The 16,902-nt window shown below is 31.6% G+C and overlaps 1 protein-coding gene and 1 pseudogene across 1 annotated transcript; both read left to right on the forward strand.

Moving 5' to 3' along the window:
- Positions 1–1,494: 1,494 nt before the first annotated feature.
- Positions 1,495–2,265, forward strand: LOC145592187 (naringenin,2-oxoglutarate 3-dioxygenase pseudogene; annotated as a pseudogene).
- Positions 2,266–11,710: 9,445 nt separating this feature from the next.
- On the forward strand, positions 11,711–13,500 carry LOC145590912 (flavanone 3-dioxygenase-like). Its single transcript, XM_081647302.1, has 3 exons — positions 11,711–12,128; positions 12,394–12,822; positions 13,103–13,500. Exons 1-3 carry the CDS (start codon positions 11,748–11,750, stop codon positions 13,388–13,390), a joined length of 1,098 nt encoding a protein of 365 aa, XP_081503428.1. The 5' UTR covers positions 11,711–11,747; the 3' UTR covers positions 13,391–13,500.
- Positions 13,501–16,902: the final 3,402 nt, after the last annotated feature.

A 16,902-nucleotide genomic window follows, 5' to 3' on the forward strand; every position in this document is an offset into this window, starting at 1 on the left:
GTACACATTCTCAAATGTCATCCCACCAACCCGATGCTCAAATTAAAAGACAAATTTTTTATTAGTATTTATAACAGAGCAATAATACTACATAAAGGCAATTACAGAGAACCTAAAAAAAGTCTTGCCATAGACTACACAAAGGCAATTTGAAATCTCAAAACTCACATCTACAAAAACCCAAATAAATGCTGCAAATCTCAATAAAAATTAATCAAATCTTAACATTCCACTTGAAATCTATCCGGCTTATTTTGCCGAATCTTCCATGTACACATTCTACAACAAAATCCCACCAATTTCTAACTCACATAACGAGCAAACTCTTAATTACTCATACTAAGTTCAAGTTTAGCAAATACCCACAATTGATTTTACATCAAAATTTCATCATACACGCTAATTACAAGAATAAGATACTCAATTTCTTTCAATTTAATTATTTGTCCTACATAATCACTCCATAATACAACCTAAATAAACTGTGAAAATTTAAATTAACAAAAATCTAATTCTAAAAATGAGAAAAAGCTACAATAAAAAAATTCAATAACAATCAATAAAGAAGCAATTCAACAAAATCAGCATCATAAATCATAAAATCAATAACAATTTTAAAAAGTCAGGAGCCATACAGGCATACACTGTGTAACAATACCAAAACAGTAAGGCATTCTTCTTCCAGGGACCTAGAAGTTCATTATAATTATATAAAGATAATCAGTATTACATAAAGAAAAATTTTAAAAATAAAATTTAAAACAATTATAACACATGAATTCAACTAAAACAAATCCATGTTGATTAGAAGTAATCACATTAATTAAAATTACAATTCATACTAAATTAGAAGTAATTACATTCCGCAAACAGCTTGATCGACAACTTTCACGAAATCCATGGTTGATTAAATCTGAAAAAATATAGAATAGTTGCAAATTCAATAATGTCAGAAATTCAAGTCAAAAATAAAAACATAACTTCAACACACACCAATTTAGTTCTTATACCTCTCTAAGGCGAGCCAAAACCGCTTCCCTCTTCGCCGCCTCATCATCGCTTTCATACAAACCAAAATCAACCAAAAACTGAAATTCCAAAACGAGCGATCAACAACAATCAATTACCATAAACAAGAATCCCTAATTAAAAATAAAAATTCAAGAATCAAATCAACAAACCTTCTCCAATTCCCGAGTCTTCCGCAAATCAACAGTAGAAGGTCCTGCCATAGAATTCAGCTTCGTCACTCCAAGTTGCTTCACCAATCCTTCTGTACACCCCATCCTTCTTCACTCAAAAAAATTCTCTTAAAAAATTTTCACCCAAATTCCCAAGAAAAAACCCTAAATTCACAGTGATCTATCCTCACAACCAAGAAATAAACCCGAATTTCACAATTAATTGAAACCCTAATGATTAAAACTCAATCACGATTAAACAAATAAGGATTCAATTGAGGAGAGAGAAAGTGAACGAAGAGAGAGCAGACAAATGTACACCAAGCAACGAAGGAAATTAAAAGATAATCCTATCCCTGGAAAGTTGGTGATTCCGTAAAGGAGGCAAAGGGCAGGGGCGGTATTTCCCTGTTCCTAAGGAACAGTAAATTTGGAGCAAAACTTGTGCTACAGTAAGGTGCTTGGGGACTTTTTAAAGAGTTGAAGATTCATAGTTTATTTTAGTTGTAATAATGTCTATTAAATTGTAATAATTTCAAATATATAAAAATTAGGTTAATTACACAAAACTTTAACTCTTATGATTTCACTTTTGGAGTTTTGGTAGAATGAAGTAGTAGAAAATTGGCGGGAATTGGTAACTTTCTTTCTACACCCAGAAAAAGAGAGGAACTACTCGAGGTGGCCCGATAAGCCCAAAGAATGGCGGGCCGTAACTGAACTCTACAGTGAAAAGATAACGGGCCTAGCTACCCAACTTTTAGGGGTTTTGTCCAAGGCAATGGGCCTGGAAAGGCAGGCTATAACAAAGGCCTATAAAGAGTTGGCCCAAAGAATGGCTGTGAACTTCTACTCAAAATGCCCAGAGCCTAGTCTTGCAATTGGGCTCAAAAGACATATTGATCCAGGTACAATTACTTTGTTGCTACAAGACCAGGTACAAGACCAGGTTGGTGGGCTACAAACTACTAAAGATAGTGAGGAGAATTGGATCACAATTCAGCCCATTGAGGGTGCTTTTGTTGTCAACCTTGGTGACCATGCAGCAGTAAGTTTGATAATTCTTAAACTATTTTTTGCTTAATAATATGCAAATAAGGTGTGTTTTACTTATCTGATTTCATAAACCATAACTCAATAAAATCATAATATCAAGATCAATTTATTAAAACACAAATTAAAATCATATTTTATTTCATAAATCATAATTCAAATCAATTTAATTCAGTCGCCAATAAAAATCATATAAAACATGCTATTCAAACCAATCACTTTCAAAGGTATCTAGCCACCTAGACGTACCTCGATCCTTGCTTAGCAAAACCACACAAAAGAACTCAAGAACCTTTTGTACATGAACTTTTTAAATTAATATAAGGTTAACAAATAATCACAACAATTAAATTAAAAACCCCCAACTATTTGTACACGAACTTTTTAAATTATATCTTCATAAACATCATTAAAAATCTGATTTTATTTAATTAAAACTAGTTATAATAATTTTCATGTATCTCCCATAATAATTCTAATTAATTAAATAAGAGAAGAGAAGAAGAAAAGATAGAAAACTAAATAAGAAAGAGGAGGAGAGGTGGCGGCAAGGGTGGCCGGCGGTGGTGATTGCCGGCACCGGATGTGGCTGGCGGCGGATGCTGGTGGCAGCCGTGGGTGGTCGAGGAGGCCGGTGGTGGTGGCGCACAAAAGGAGGATAAAAAAGAAAAGAAAAGAAAAGAAAATAAGAGAAGAGAATGAGAGAGAATTAAGAGAATTTGTGTGAGTGTTTGGTCATGAAATAAAGGGGTATTTATAGGCTAGTATGGACATGAATTATGGTAGGAAAATGTAGGAATAATTATGGCAAGAAGAGTTAAGAAAATACTTGGAGAGGTGAATTAATAAATATGGAAAGTTTTGATATTAAGGTGATTGTGCATAATAAAAATATGGAAGGTGTGTTGTCATGAAAAATAATATGGCAAGGGAGATTACTTGGGGAATAATCAAAGGAAATTAAAGGTAGGAAAATATGATGATCAAATATTAAGAAGATGGAAAAATGAAATTAAGGAAAATAAAAAAATTTTTAGGAGATAAATAAAAATATAATTTACCGAAATAAATTCCCCCAAAATAAACCATGAGGGCCGAAAATCTTGAGCTTACCATAGCTCAGATTTTTGGACCTCATTAGTGAAATTAAGGAAGATTTTGGCTAGATTTTGAGGAATAAAAATAATTGTGTAAATAATATTTATTGTATAAAATAATTAATTAAATAAATACCCCTTATTCACCAATAAAGTAACTAAGAAAATCATATTTTCTATACATAGAAAATCTTCGCTACTGTTTGGGAATTTTCAGACCTGTTTTATGAATTATAAAATATAGTTTTTGCTTTAATTAAAATATCCGAAATATATAAATAATCCAATTTTTAGAATAAAATAAATGGATAATAAATCTTATCCAAAATCTAAAAATAATAATTAGGTTTCAAAATATTTTTGGCGCCAAAATTCAAATATCATTTTGGCTCCAAAATTCAAATAGTAAGTTAATTTACTAAAATACTCTTTTTATAAAATAATAATTAATTAATTAATTAATTAATTAGGAAAATACGTATGAAAATACAGGGTATTACATTTCACGTCATTGAATATCGAATGGGGTGAAATGTTGAAGAGTCTCGTGAATTCTTCTGTTTTCTAAATTGTTTTGATAAAAATAATTCATTTTTGTTTTCGAAAACCATTGATTTCGTATCCTATTTATGAAAAACGTTCAATCTTGTTTGGTTTAGTTCATATTATGGGTCCAATAATTTTGTAGTTGCATAGGGTTTGAAAAGACCTTTCCAACAATATATTATAAGCCCAATTTCGAGTTATAACGAGGAAGTTATGGTCAAAATACTAAACTGGGTTAAATGAGTTTTATGGGCGACCCAATGATCATATGGAGGGTCCATCAACTTTAATTGTATTTCTAAAGTTATTAGGATTTATTATAGTCTTCTAGAATCTTCTAGAAGGTTATTTTAAGTTCTAATGGGATTAGGATTATTAATTATAATTATATTTTATTTTGAAAAGATAAAGAGCTCTATTTGGAATAAAACAAGTGTTTTAAAAGATTAAATCAGGTTTGATTAAAGATAAGTACGGACTCCAAGTAACCTAATTTGATTAGGAGAAGGACTCCGTACGGGAATCTTATCATGCAGAAACCATCGCACCGCGATGGGACATCGCCATGCGATGGAGCTATCGCATCACGATAGTCCTGTCGTGTCTCGATGGAGCTAGTTTTACTACGAGTCTGATTTTGATTCTCTTCTATCGTTTACAGTCGATTTTTCTTTATAAATAGGGTCTTTTTCCTCCGTTTTCAAATCATCAACAAAAGTCTATTCTTTCTTTCTCTCTCTAAGCTAAAAGTCTATTCTTTCTTTCTTTCTCTAAGCTAAAAGCTTATTCTTTCTTTCTCTTTCTTAGCTAAAAGTTTATTCTTTCTTTCTCTCTCTCTTTCTAAGCCTTTCCTTTACAAAATACACCATTCCACATTCACGAGATTTGAATACACCAAGCCAAACTCGAAGTTGCCTTAGACCTTTGACGTGAAAGGTTGATAGTTCTGAGGGTTTGGTCCCAAATCTATTTTCAATTATTATTGTTTGATTTAATATTTCATTGAAGTTACTAACATGTGTATTGTTTTGATGGAAAGAGATACGAGGCATCAAAGTGAGTAATTCAATTGCTCTATTTCTTTAGAAATCATGTTAAGATTGTTTTATTAATTCCTCGTATCATGTTAGGATGCTTTTATTGCTTTCTAGTATCATATTTGGATTAAAGCTTTGATTTTTATTGTTTAGTGTCATGCTAGGATTTGTTATTAATCTTGTTAGTATCATGCCTAGGATCTTGCTAATATTATATTATGCTTTAATGAGATTATGATGATGATGATGATTGTTGTTATTATTATGTTGCTTGATATATTATTGTTATTGCTTGATCACGCCTCCTCTTGCAGGTTTAAAGGGAATTTGTACTTGAAATCATGCTTAATAAGATAATTAATAATTTTATTTAGGCTTATATGATTTTAATTCAAGTTATCGCCAATAATAGATTTGTTTGTGCATTAATATTCAACCAACATAGATTAAACAGGTTTTGGATTAATATATTGATTTTATGTTGATCGAAAAGCGCACATGAATATGAGAAGCACAAAGTAGAGGCCTATTTAGGGCAGGTTCAATCTCTTTTAGGTTGGATTTGTACCTTCATCTCCGAATATCCAGTCATGGTTCAGGACCACTATGGAGTTAGCGATCTCTATGATCGTGAATGGTTTACAAGTTCCTAAAACTTATTGGCGACTCTTTTGCTCTAGTTTCCTTCCCTTTGGATGCCACCATACTAAAGTGTATGATCATAGTGGGGATCAAGTGTGGGATTCTTGAAATATTCCCTACAGTAACGTTTTTCAATTTGTGTGAATGTGTGATTGATTTATGTTGAGTTAAGTATAAATATGGGGACTAACCTTTTCAATTTTTCACCTTTTGGGAACTTTCACCTTTTTTTCACCTTTTGGGACCTCATGGGTAGAATCTAGCCAAAAAGTGAGTCCCTTGGGTTAAATAAGTTAGTTCCTCGGGTTAAATAACTTAGTCCCCTAAAAACGTTCAAAAAGAAATCAAATCAGCTCAAAAATGTTAGTCCCCTCATTATTACTTTTGCAGGTTGATTGGATGGCGGTGTATGAAACAAGGACACGTGTGCACGGGGAAGGCAAACCTTCTGCTGCAAGCTTTAATTTGTAAACGAGTGGTCGAGATTAAAAACGGATTCATTTTCTGTTATTAAAAAAAACGATAAAAAAAAGCTTTTATTGATAATATTTGCAGCCCATTCATACATCACATACATCTCAAACACAATCCAACCTGGGTTCAACTACTACAACAATTCGGATGCACTAACGAGATATTTTTCTACCAAACACTAATTCACTTGTACATATATATTACAACAATCACCATAACTAGACTTAGATTACAATCCTATAAAATGAAACATGATTCTCACTGATTTCTTCCCTTTCATGCAACCTATCATTGCTTTGTATGATTATTTCATTTTTCATCTCCCATTCATAATCATCATCAATACACTCCTAAAAATCACATCCATTAGGTTTCATATAATTTTGGCATGTATGAAATCTCCTACAAGGATTTCTAGTTGTTCTTGAAATTCTCAAAGCAACCCTTCTGGAACATCTGTAGAAAATTGTAACACTAACTATTCCTATTTTCTAGCTGAGATTGGAGAAGAAATATGAAGGACTGAAGGCTTGCTGCTACTGTTCTTCTTGGATTTAATATTTTTGAAGATTAACGGCTAGTTGGAATATTGCTGCAACTTTATTTTTTTGGGTTTTATTTTCTGTTGAATATTTGGATAATATACTCTTTTTTTTTGGATATGCATGCTAATTAATGAAAAGTCTGACTTATTTTGTACAAAAGTTAATGAGGGGACTAAATTTTTTTTTGTTTTTTTTTTTTTGCCAAAAACTGAAATAAAGGACTTACTTTTTCTCCGGTGAGTTAAAGGTGGGTTAAATGACCGAAAACTTAATTAAAGGTCCCAAAAGGTGGAAAAAAAAAAGTGGGAGGTTCTAAACAGTGGAAAAAATGAAAAGATTAGACCCTATTATTATACTTAACTTATTTATGTTTAATGTGAAACGGATATTCATAATGATTTCGGTGTTAGATAAAAAGAAAAAAAAAAGGTTTTTAATTAATTATTCATATTTTCTTATGTTTGTGGTACAACCGTATAAGCATTGCTCGAGCAGGTGGTTGGAAGTTGGTCTATAAATTCCATGTTTTATTTGTCCACAAAATGAATTTGGACGAAATCATGGTAGGGATGATACGGAGAGCAAGTGATTGTTAGAGAGGATTGTTGACTAAAAATTTAAGAAATGGAGCTTTAACATAGGACCATTACCTTTTATAGAGTAGGTCAAGGTGTAGAATGTATGCAAACATCATGATTTGACCAAAACAAATTTACAATTAATAGTCCCAATTTATTTATTTTTATGTTTTTGGGCTTTTTTTTTTTTTTTTTTTTTTTTTTGGGAAAAGGAACTACTCGTAAAGTTGTATGTTACAAATGACAATGACGAGACATTAATATAAGAATTTTACTAATGTCTCGTGATTAGTAAAATAAATACAATGACAATGACTTCCTTCCTATTCAAGGGTATATTTTACTATTTTATTTAATTCACGTGATTTTCACTTATCAGAATTTATTTTAGTTGTAATTTGAACTTGAGTAACCCTTATCAAAACTTATTTTTTTTAAACTGAATTTATCTATTCAAAACTGAACTTATTTGAATATAACTAAACTAATCTTTAATAATTATGTAAAAATATGTATTGTACTACGGAGTAATTTAAAAGTACACTTGGTTTGGTTTGGCATTTTGGCATGACATTTAATTTACATTATTCAATTTATATCGATACAAAGTTGATATGAATACAACTTTTGATATTACAAATGTTATCACGATCGGGATTCTACTTTAGATAGGAAGATGGGGGTAGGATCGAGTCATAAAATTGGATTGTAGGATCGACTGATCCTACAAAACTTGCAAAAAAATATGAAATTTTACTAAACTGTATCAAATATTTATTCATATTTAAACTAAATTAAGTATATAATAATAATAATAATAATAATAATAATAATAATAATAATAATAATAATAATAATAATAATAATAATAATAATAATATTTCAATTTTTTAAAAAGTTATTTCCTTAAGTATATTATATGACGATAGTGTATACATACACAATCTAAATTTATAATAGTACTTGTTAATTTTATATTCTAATTCTAATAAAAAGTTAACCTCTGTAAAAAAAAAATAAAAAATAATATATATATATATATATATATATATATATATATATATATATATATATATATATATATATATATATATATATATATATATTTTGCTGGTTGTGGTAGACCTAGTAACATAATTCATACTTGGCTATAATTTTAACCTTTTGTGCTAAAGCTTTATATGTCTACAAAATCCAAAGAAATTAGCTTCCACTCACTAAAAATTATTAAAAATTTTATATACATTTTACATACTTGCACTGAAATTAGATAATTAAATTCATTGTAATATAATCAGCTACATCAAGCAAGTGAAATTCAAGCGAAATCAGGCAGGGTTGGAGCCACGGTATCTACCAACCAAGAATTGTAGTAGGCCCGCAAATTTAGCTTATTTTAAACAAAAATAAATAAATAAATGGTGAAAAATAAAGAAAAAAATAAATTGGAAAGAAACCAGATGAGCAAGCCCATACTTAGGTCCACTAAGATAAAAATGTTCCTTTTACGCTCATTTTGTAGAATCGGTAGAATCGACCATAGGATCGTAGAATCGTGATCGATCCTACTGATCCTATACAATTCTACCGTTCCTATGGCCGATTCTACCGCAGACCGATTCTATGGAAGATTCAGATTGACTAGGTGTATTAGGATCGTAGAATCGCAAAATTTTACTTTTCGGATCGCGATTTTAATAACTAAGTTAAATGTGTTGTAAAAAAAAAAAAAAAAAAAATTAAAAAAATTTTAAAAAAAAATCCAATTAATTTACATTATGTAAATTTAATAAACGCAAATTTCAAAATTCAAAGTGTTCCAATTATAAAAATAATACCTTCTGTCCTTTTCCATCATAGAATGCCATCATCTTTTTTTTTTTTTTTTTTTTTTTTTTTTTTTTTTTTTTTTTTGTGATGGATGGTCAATGGTACGGATTATTGGTATAAAAATAATACACCTCAAGATACTCAACCAACTCGGAGCCATTACCAAACAATTAATTATTGGAAATGGATGGCGTTCAATATTGATGACACATCGGACTTTGACAAATGAATTGAATGAAGAATAAATAATTAATGCTCCTTTGTGAATTATTACTAACTTTAGATCCAGCCAGCATTATTTGACAAAAACTTATTATATTTGAGGGGAAAAAAAAATTATTTAGACTCCGTTTGTTGATATAAAACATTTTTCATCTATCATTTTCAATGAAAAATAAATATTTTTATAATTATTACAAAAAGCTGTATAATAGAGAAAAAAAAAAGGATTTAAAAGGAAGAGGAAGATTTTTTTTTTTTTTTTTTTTTTTTTTTGGTTGGTAAGGTAAGAAAAAAGGCCCTATCGGGCCGGAACCTCTCACAGGTCCTCCCGGCCCGGGTTAGCGGGCTAGATAATTTGGAAGAGTTGTGGGAAGATAAGGGAATCCCATTCCCCCAAATTGTCACTAGTGGGGGTTAAACCCCCAATCTCATAGTTAAAAGGTAGCTTTCCACTAGACCAAGTTTGGCTTGGTATAGGAAGAGGAAGGATAGCAAAGAGAAAATAGTATATACGTTGAAATATCATACTGTAATCTGTACGTATCATTTATACATAGTATTTTTTTTTTTTTTTTAAATTTTGTCTAAAATTTTGACATTACTTATCTTAAAAATAACTTTTTGTGGGAAATTACCTATTATAAAATATTGTAAAAAACTACCTGTTTAAATGCAACATGTTGTAAAAGACTACCATAGGTCGGAAACTTGCTTTTAACTTTTTTACTCCAGCGTTGATCACACCACGTGACCTTTACTAACCCCCCATGCCGCCCCATTTTTCCCCATAAGCTTTTTCGGCCACTCTTCTCCTGGCCCCCACTTCCATTTCTAGTAGCCCTTTCCCTACCTACCTCTCTTCACTGCTCATCCCTTCCTCGAACTCCTCGAAACCTCTCCCTTTTCCCTCGCCTCTTGAATTTCAGGCCAAATTCATCCCACCCACGCATATCTCACTCTCGAAATCTCACCCTCCCTCCCTCGACACCCAAGAAACCTCGACCCCCTCGATAACCAAATTCCTTTTCCATATATGGGTTTCGGGGACAATGAAGTGGCTTTCAAGGCGATTGCGGGGAAGAAAGGTGGTAGATGACTAGGGAAAAGGAGGGCTGCAGGGGGTGGTGGGGATAGTCAGAAATTGGAAAGGGGAGGCGGAGGGGCAACAAGCTAAGCGCGGCAGCCGACAAGGGGTGGGGTAGTCGATCGGAAACTGGACAAGGGAAGGGGAGGCAACGACAAGGGGGTGGGGGTGGTCGAAATCCGAAAAAGGAAGGAGGAGGAGGAGCGGGGGGGGGGGGGTTAGTAAAAGTCGCCACGTGGTCTGGTCAACGCCAAAGTAAAAAGGTCAACGGTGAGTTTCCGACATATGATAGTCTTTTACAACATTTTGCACTTAAATAGATAGTTTCTTACAACATATTTTATAAAAGGCTGTTTTTCACAAAAAAATTATTTTTTAATGGTAGTTTTTCACAGAATCTTTAAAGATATGAATAATCTGATTCAGAGTATATAAATTATTGACAAGTATGCACAGCTAAAACAAGAACAAAAGAAAACAACTGACGTATTTATACGTGTGCTTTGAATCTCAACTCAAACTTATTTGATTTGTATGGGGCATGTTTATTTTAAGTTTTACTATTTTTTTTCCCCTTTCATTATTTTTTTCGATTATTTGTTAATTTTTATTACATATTTCATATTTTGGAACTCAAATCAATATTATATACTAAGTAAAATAACCACCATAATTTTCCCAGAAGTAGACATATTGCGTCCACATTCCCGCCAAATTTTTTTTTAAATTTTTTTTTCCTTAAAATAATATAATAAGCCTAAACAATAGAAGAATAACAACTCTAAATAAATAATACCTCGGTTAAATGTTAAATGTTATGTGCAACTTTGAAATATTTTATATTCATAAATAATAACTTAAAGTTGCACATAACATTTAACGGAGGTAGTAAATACTTTTTTTCCGAGGGAAAATAAAATATTAAATGTATACATAATCTATAAAAAAATACAAATACAAACTTATAGTTTTATATAAATATAATTTTTTTTCTTGTGAATTTTCGAGCATTGTTTGGGTAAAGAACTAGTAATACAATATGACAAGTCATTTTGTTTTTTAAAACCATATGTTTTTTTTTTTTTTTTTTTTTTTTTTTTTTTTTTTTTTTTTTTAAATGATATGTAGTACATTTGTATTTCAATAAGTACGGCTTAAATATACGTAAGAACTGTGATAATACCAGACATACAGTGAGTAATCGCTGACTTTGACTTAACGTTCAATTAATTACGATTACTTCTTCAGTACGTAGTATAAGGGTTGTATCGCTGCCTTATATTGACTGAATAATTTTTTATTTTGGTGGTACATTAAATCAATATTATACCTGGTGATAACCGTTACTATATATGTAGCTGCCCTTTTAAAGTTGGTAATTCATCATTACTCAATCAAGTAAAGTACAAGAGAGTTAGTTACATTTATAAAGAAAAAAAAAAGAAAGAAAATCAATAAATGGCCCCCACATCAGCATTTGTAACACCTTCAACATTAGCCAAAGAAACCACATTAAAAGATGGTTACATTATAGATGAGAGGGATAAGGCTAAGGTTGCTCATAATGAGTTTAGTGATGACATTCCGGTGATCTCGCTAGCCGGAATCGACGAGGACCGTCCGGGAGGAAGAAGAGAGGCAATCATGAAGAAAGTTGTCGAGGCGTGCGAGGAATGGGGGATCTTCCAATTGGTGGATCATGGCATTGATGTTGAGCTCATCAATGAAATGACCAAGTATACTAAGGAGTTTTTTGCTCTTCCTGATGAAGAGAAGCTCAAGTATGAGATGTCTCCTGGAAAGCATAAGGGTGGTTTCCTTATCTCTAGTCATCTCAAGGTAAATTTACTTGTAATTTCATGCACATAATAACCATACATAGTAACTTATTACGCCAAATCTACTTACTCATCATCATCAAGTGGCCTAGCTAGAAAACCAAATATAAATATATAATACAAGTATATGGTTAATAACTAGCTAGGTCACATTAAAATTAGTATATTAATTCTAATAATGAAACATCTTGAAATTAACACGATTAAAAAGTCTCTTGAATTATTTTCTAACACGGTAAAAAGTCTAATGAAACGTGTTGTAACAGGGGGAGGCAGTGGCAAATTGGCGTGAGCTAGTGCTCTTCTTCACATATCCGGCACAAGGGCGAGACTACTCAAGATGGCCTAGCAAACCTGAGCAATGGAAGGCCATGGTTGAAGCCTACGGCAAAAATATGATGAACTTGTCCTGCAAGATGTTCGAGCTTTTATCCGAGGGTTTGGGGTTAGACAAAGATGCCTATACAAAGTCAATGGGTGATATTAGCCAGCATTTGGTGGTTAACCATTACCCTAAGTGCCCACAACCCGAGCTAGCTGTCGGTCTTAAACGACACACTGATCCAAGCTCCATTACTTTGCTCCTCCAAGACCATGTTGGTGGGTTACAAGCTACAAAGGATGGTGGCAAAACTTGGATCACCGTTCGACCTATCAAAAATGCTTTGGTCCTTAACCTTGGTGATCATGCCTATGTAAGTCAAATATCTAACATTTACTTTTTGAAACGATTAAATTTTGATTTAGTATAGTACTTTGTACTTGTTTCTGTCGTACATGGTTGGGTCTACATGGCAAGGACATGCCAGTACATTGCATTGACAATTATAAATTTATAACTGTTACTAAATGACGTAAAAGACAACGCTACCCTCTAAATTGACAATTTTTATAAGATCAACATGTATTAAATCTTTGTTTTGTTAAGATTACTAGCATATTTTATTAATGCCTAGACCATAATGTTATGAGCAGTTCATGAGCAATGGAAGATTCAAGAGTGCCGATCATCAAGCAATCGTGAACTCGAACGAGACACGAACGTCAATAGCAGTATTCATGAATCCAGCACAAGATGCAAAGGTGTATCCGCTCAACATAAAAGAGGGAGAGAAGTCATTGTTAGAAGAGCCTATCACGTATGCTGAGATGAATAACAGGCACAAGAATAAGTATCTCGAAATCGTGCGACTAAAGAAATTGGCTAAGGAAGAAAATTGGTCACAAGAAGATCTTGATCTCAAGCTTAGCCAGCTTAATTGAATCGATTTAGCCAGCATCTAATCGTGCAATACATTATTGTACAACGTGAATAATTGTGACAATATGTCCAAGAAATTGACAATTATTAAGGGAAATTACCACCAAGTTTGAAAATAAAATAAAATTGGAGATCCGTGTTATTATTATTATTATTTTTTTTTTTCACTATGTTTTTTTTTAAAGGTTTGCTCATTGAATCATTATTCATTATGTAGTAAACTAGTAATATTGCTTGTAAAAAGTGCATATTATTATTCTTATCAAAAATAAAAATAAAAATAAAAATAAAAAAAGTGCATATTATTGTAATTTTTATAAATATGAGATATTTTGTGTAATGTGGTAGTACTTGTATGTTTGTTCATGCACTCTTGAACTTAACACACCTTAAGTATTCATGGTTACAAATTATATTGGCATTCTATTGTACGATAAACATTCATCCAATTGCCAATTACCTTATTAATTTTCAATAATAATACTTTTTTATACATCCCGGTCCTCAATGTTGTTCTTATTCCTAGTCTTATCTTATTGAAAGAACAATTAGTTAGAAAGAACAGGCTATTAGAGAGTTAGATAATTTTGTTATTGTAAAAGTCAATAAACTTGATGTAATAGAAGCCCACAAGCTGGCTGTAGCAGTTAGGAAGGGTATGTAGGTGGCTTTGCTTTCTTGATTGTCAAAAAAAAAAAAAAACAATTAGTATTAGGTACTCCTGGAGTACCCAGTATTGTACTCCAGGGCCCAGGCCCAATCTAATAAAAGAGATTAAAATCCAGTTCATGAAATTAAATCATGCAAAGCTAAATTGACAAAAATAATAACTTAGAAAAATACTAACTCCATATATAATAAAAAGCTGGATGATAAAAAATCAAATCATTTCATTTCTACTTCACTACTTTCACTTTATCCCTCTCCATTTAAACTAAACCTGCAAATTTCTTCAATGTTGTCCTTTGAAGGCCAAAGTCAACTTCAAGATCATGTCCAAAAACAACATAAATTACCGAAATGCACATCAACAGAAGTAAGTATTTGTTTAATTTTGTTTATAAATTATTTCCCAATCGTACATTTATAACATGAAATTTGCAATTAAAACAAGCAAGTATGGTAAAACCAATTAAATGATAATAATGAAATACTAGATGAAAGAGTTGCATATTTAAAAACAATAATTATAAATAAGTTCTTGTTATTTTGATCAATTTTGTTTCTAGGCTTGTGTTATTCAGCATTGAATATTATATTATGTTATTTTGATTGTTAAGTCAGATCTATATTTCTAAAATTTGTTTTGTTATTATTTTCTTTAAATTATGTTATTTTGCTTAACATCTAATGTTATTTTACTTAAAGTCTAATGTTATTGTGGGTTGATCATCATGTGTTATTTTATTCTTTGGAAGTAGATTTGTTTTGGCAGAATTATTTCACGTTTTCTAAAACACTATATTTTAATTTGTTTCATAAATGATGATATTTTGTTTTAAGCCTAATGTTATTTTATTTTTATCATGTGTTATTTTAATGAAATCCTAACTTTGTGTTGTTTTGTTATTTTAATGTATCCTTTTATTATTCTAATTAACCTTTGAGTTAAGTTATTGTTATTTTGTTTAATATCTTATGTTATTTTTAGTAAAAGTTTAAGTTAATCGGTTATCAAGTTATGTGTTATTTTAGGTAAAACTTTGTGTTACTTCATATACAAATAATTGATGTTATTTTATTTAAATTATATTGTTATTTTGTTTTAAACATGTGATATTCAAATAAACCATATCTTATGTTCTTCTATTTTAAATTAGTGTTGTTTTTAATTTACAAAAGTTGCAATTGGAAGAAAGAATTGATTGAATTCACATAAATTGAAAGAAAATAGAGGAAACAAAATATAGCAGGAAGAAAAAGGAGGAAACAGGGAAGAAGAAAGTGATAACAAAACAACGTCATTTGACCCTGAACATGATGCTTCGATGCTTCAGGAGTAGGGTAGAAATTGTGTGTAGCACTGTAAAACTATTTACCATAATGGTCAAAGAATTTTGATCTATTCACGTCACCTACAAACTACAGTACAGTATTTAACTACTCCGTAGTTATGACTAGCTTAAAGTCCAAATTGCTGGCTCGGATTACCTCAAACTCATTTAATTTGTGCTGTATGCTTGTCTAAAATTTTTGTTTATTCATTGACATTGAGTTAGTCAATGAATAAACAAAATACAAAACAGTACTCTGATTATACTATGTAGTCAATGAATTTGATTTGGTCAATAATTAATGGTAATTGTTGCAAATCAAATACACGTAGAAAACCAAATTTGATTTTGTTTATACTTTGTAGTCAATGAATTTGATTTGGTCAATAATTGTACTGTTTATATTATGTAGAATTGTCTATAATACAAGATAATTGACTTGATTTTTGCTAAATAATTGCTGCAAAATCAAATCCACGTACAAAAAAGATTAATTAGTTTTAGTGCGTTTCTGGTACGGCCAGCCGTATGGTGCAGCAAGGTGTCACATCAGTAACCCTTTAAATAACCCCTCTAGTAACCTCACTTAAGTAACCCCACAAGTAACCCTTCAGGTAACTCCTCTAGTAATCCCTCTTAAGTAACCCCTAAGGTAACCCCCCACGTAACCCCTCTAGTAACCCTACTTAGGTAGCCCCTCTAGTAACTCATCTAGTAACTCCTTAAGTAACCTTTTAAATAACCTCCGACCGAGTAACCCTTGACCGGATCTAGTAGCCCTTGACCTACCACCAACGAAAAACTACCACCCACCCAGAACCACCACCAACGAACCACTACCAACCTAAACCACCAACGAAACCAGATCTAGAACCCAGAACCACCAAACCACCACTACCCACCCACGAAACCACCACGAAACCACTTCTACCCATAATGTTTGGCCTCATACACTCTGCTGATATCAGGGGCATGAAGTGTACATTGAGAATTTGCTCTTAAAAGTTTACTTTCAGAGAAGAATAAAAGACAATATTCTATTTTTGTGCCCCAGCAAAATTTTATACTTTCATTAATTGTGATGGTACAATAATTACTCGCAATTGGAATGTTTGAAGGTCCACTCTAGGCTCATCTACTGTTGCAAATCATTGCAGGTCGGCCATTGATTGTTAGAAAGAGAAAGTTAGCAAGAGAAAATGGAGGAAAGGGAGGAGAGAGAGAAAATTCAAAAGAAAAAAAAAAATTGTGACTAGCCTTACGGTGCGTCCAGCCGCATATAAATCTTTGTGAATTAGTTTGTATTAATTATCTTTTGTGATCGATTTAATTTACTTTATTAGTGAGTATGAAGTTTATATAAAACTAAGAGAAATTTGGAGATAGATAAAAGCGTGTTTTTAATTTGTTAAATAATTTCATTAGATGTATTCATTTACACTTGAAAAGGGAAAGGACAGTTGTCAAAAATTTATTTATGAAACAACATTGAAAGATTAAATGAGAAAGAGGAATACGAG

Source organism: Chenopodium album, chromosome 18 (assembly GCF_948465745.1).
Source record: "Chenopodium album chromosome 18, dcCheAlbu1.1, whole genome shotgun sequence".
Classification (NCBI taxonomy): domain Eukaryota; kingdom Viridiplantae; phylum Streptophyta; class Magnoliopsida; order Caryophyllales; family Amaranthaceae; genus Chenopodium; species Chenopodium album.

Coding starts and splice junctions, on each gene's coding strand:
- LOC145590912 (XM_081647302.1), top strand. CDS start 11,748: ATGGCCCCCACATCAGCATTTGTAACACCTTCAACATTAGCCAAAGAA. Junction 12,129..12,393: donor TTATCTCTAGTCATCTCAAG/GTAAATTTACTT, acceptor GTGTTGTAACAG/GGGGAGGCAGTGGCAAATTG. Junction 12,823..13,102: donor ACCTTGGTGATCATGCCTAT/GTAAGTCAAATA, acceptor TGTTATGAGCAG/TTCATGAGCAATGGAAGATT.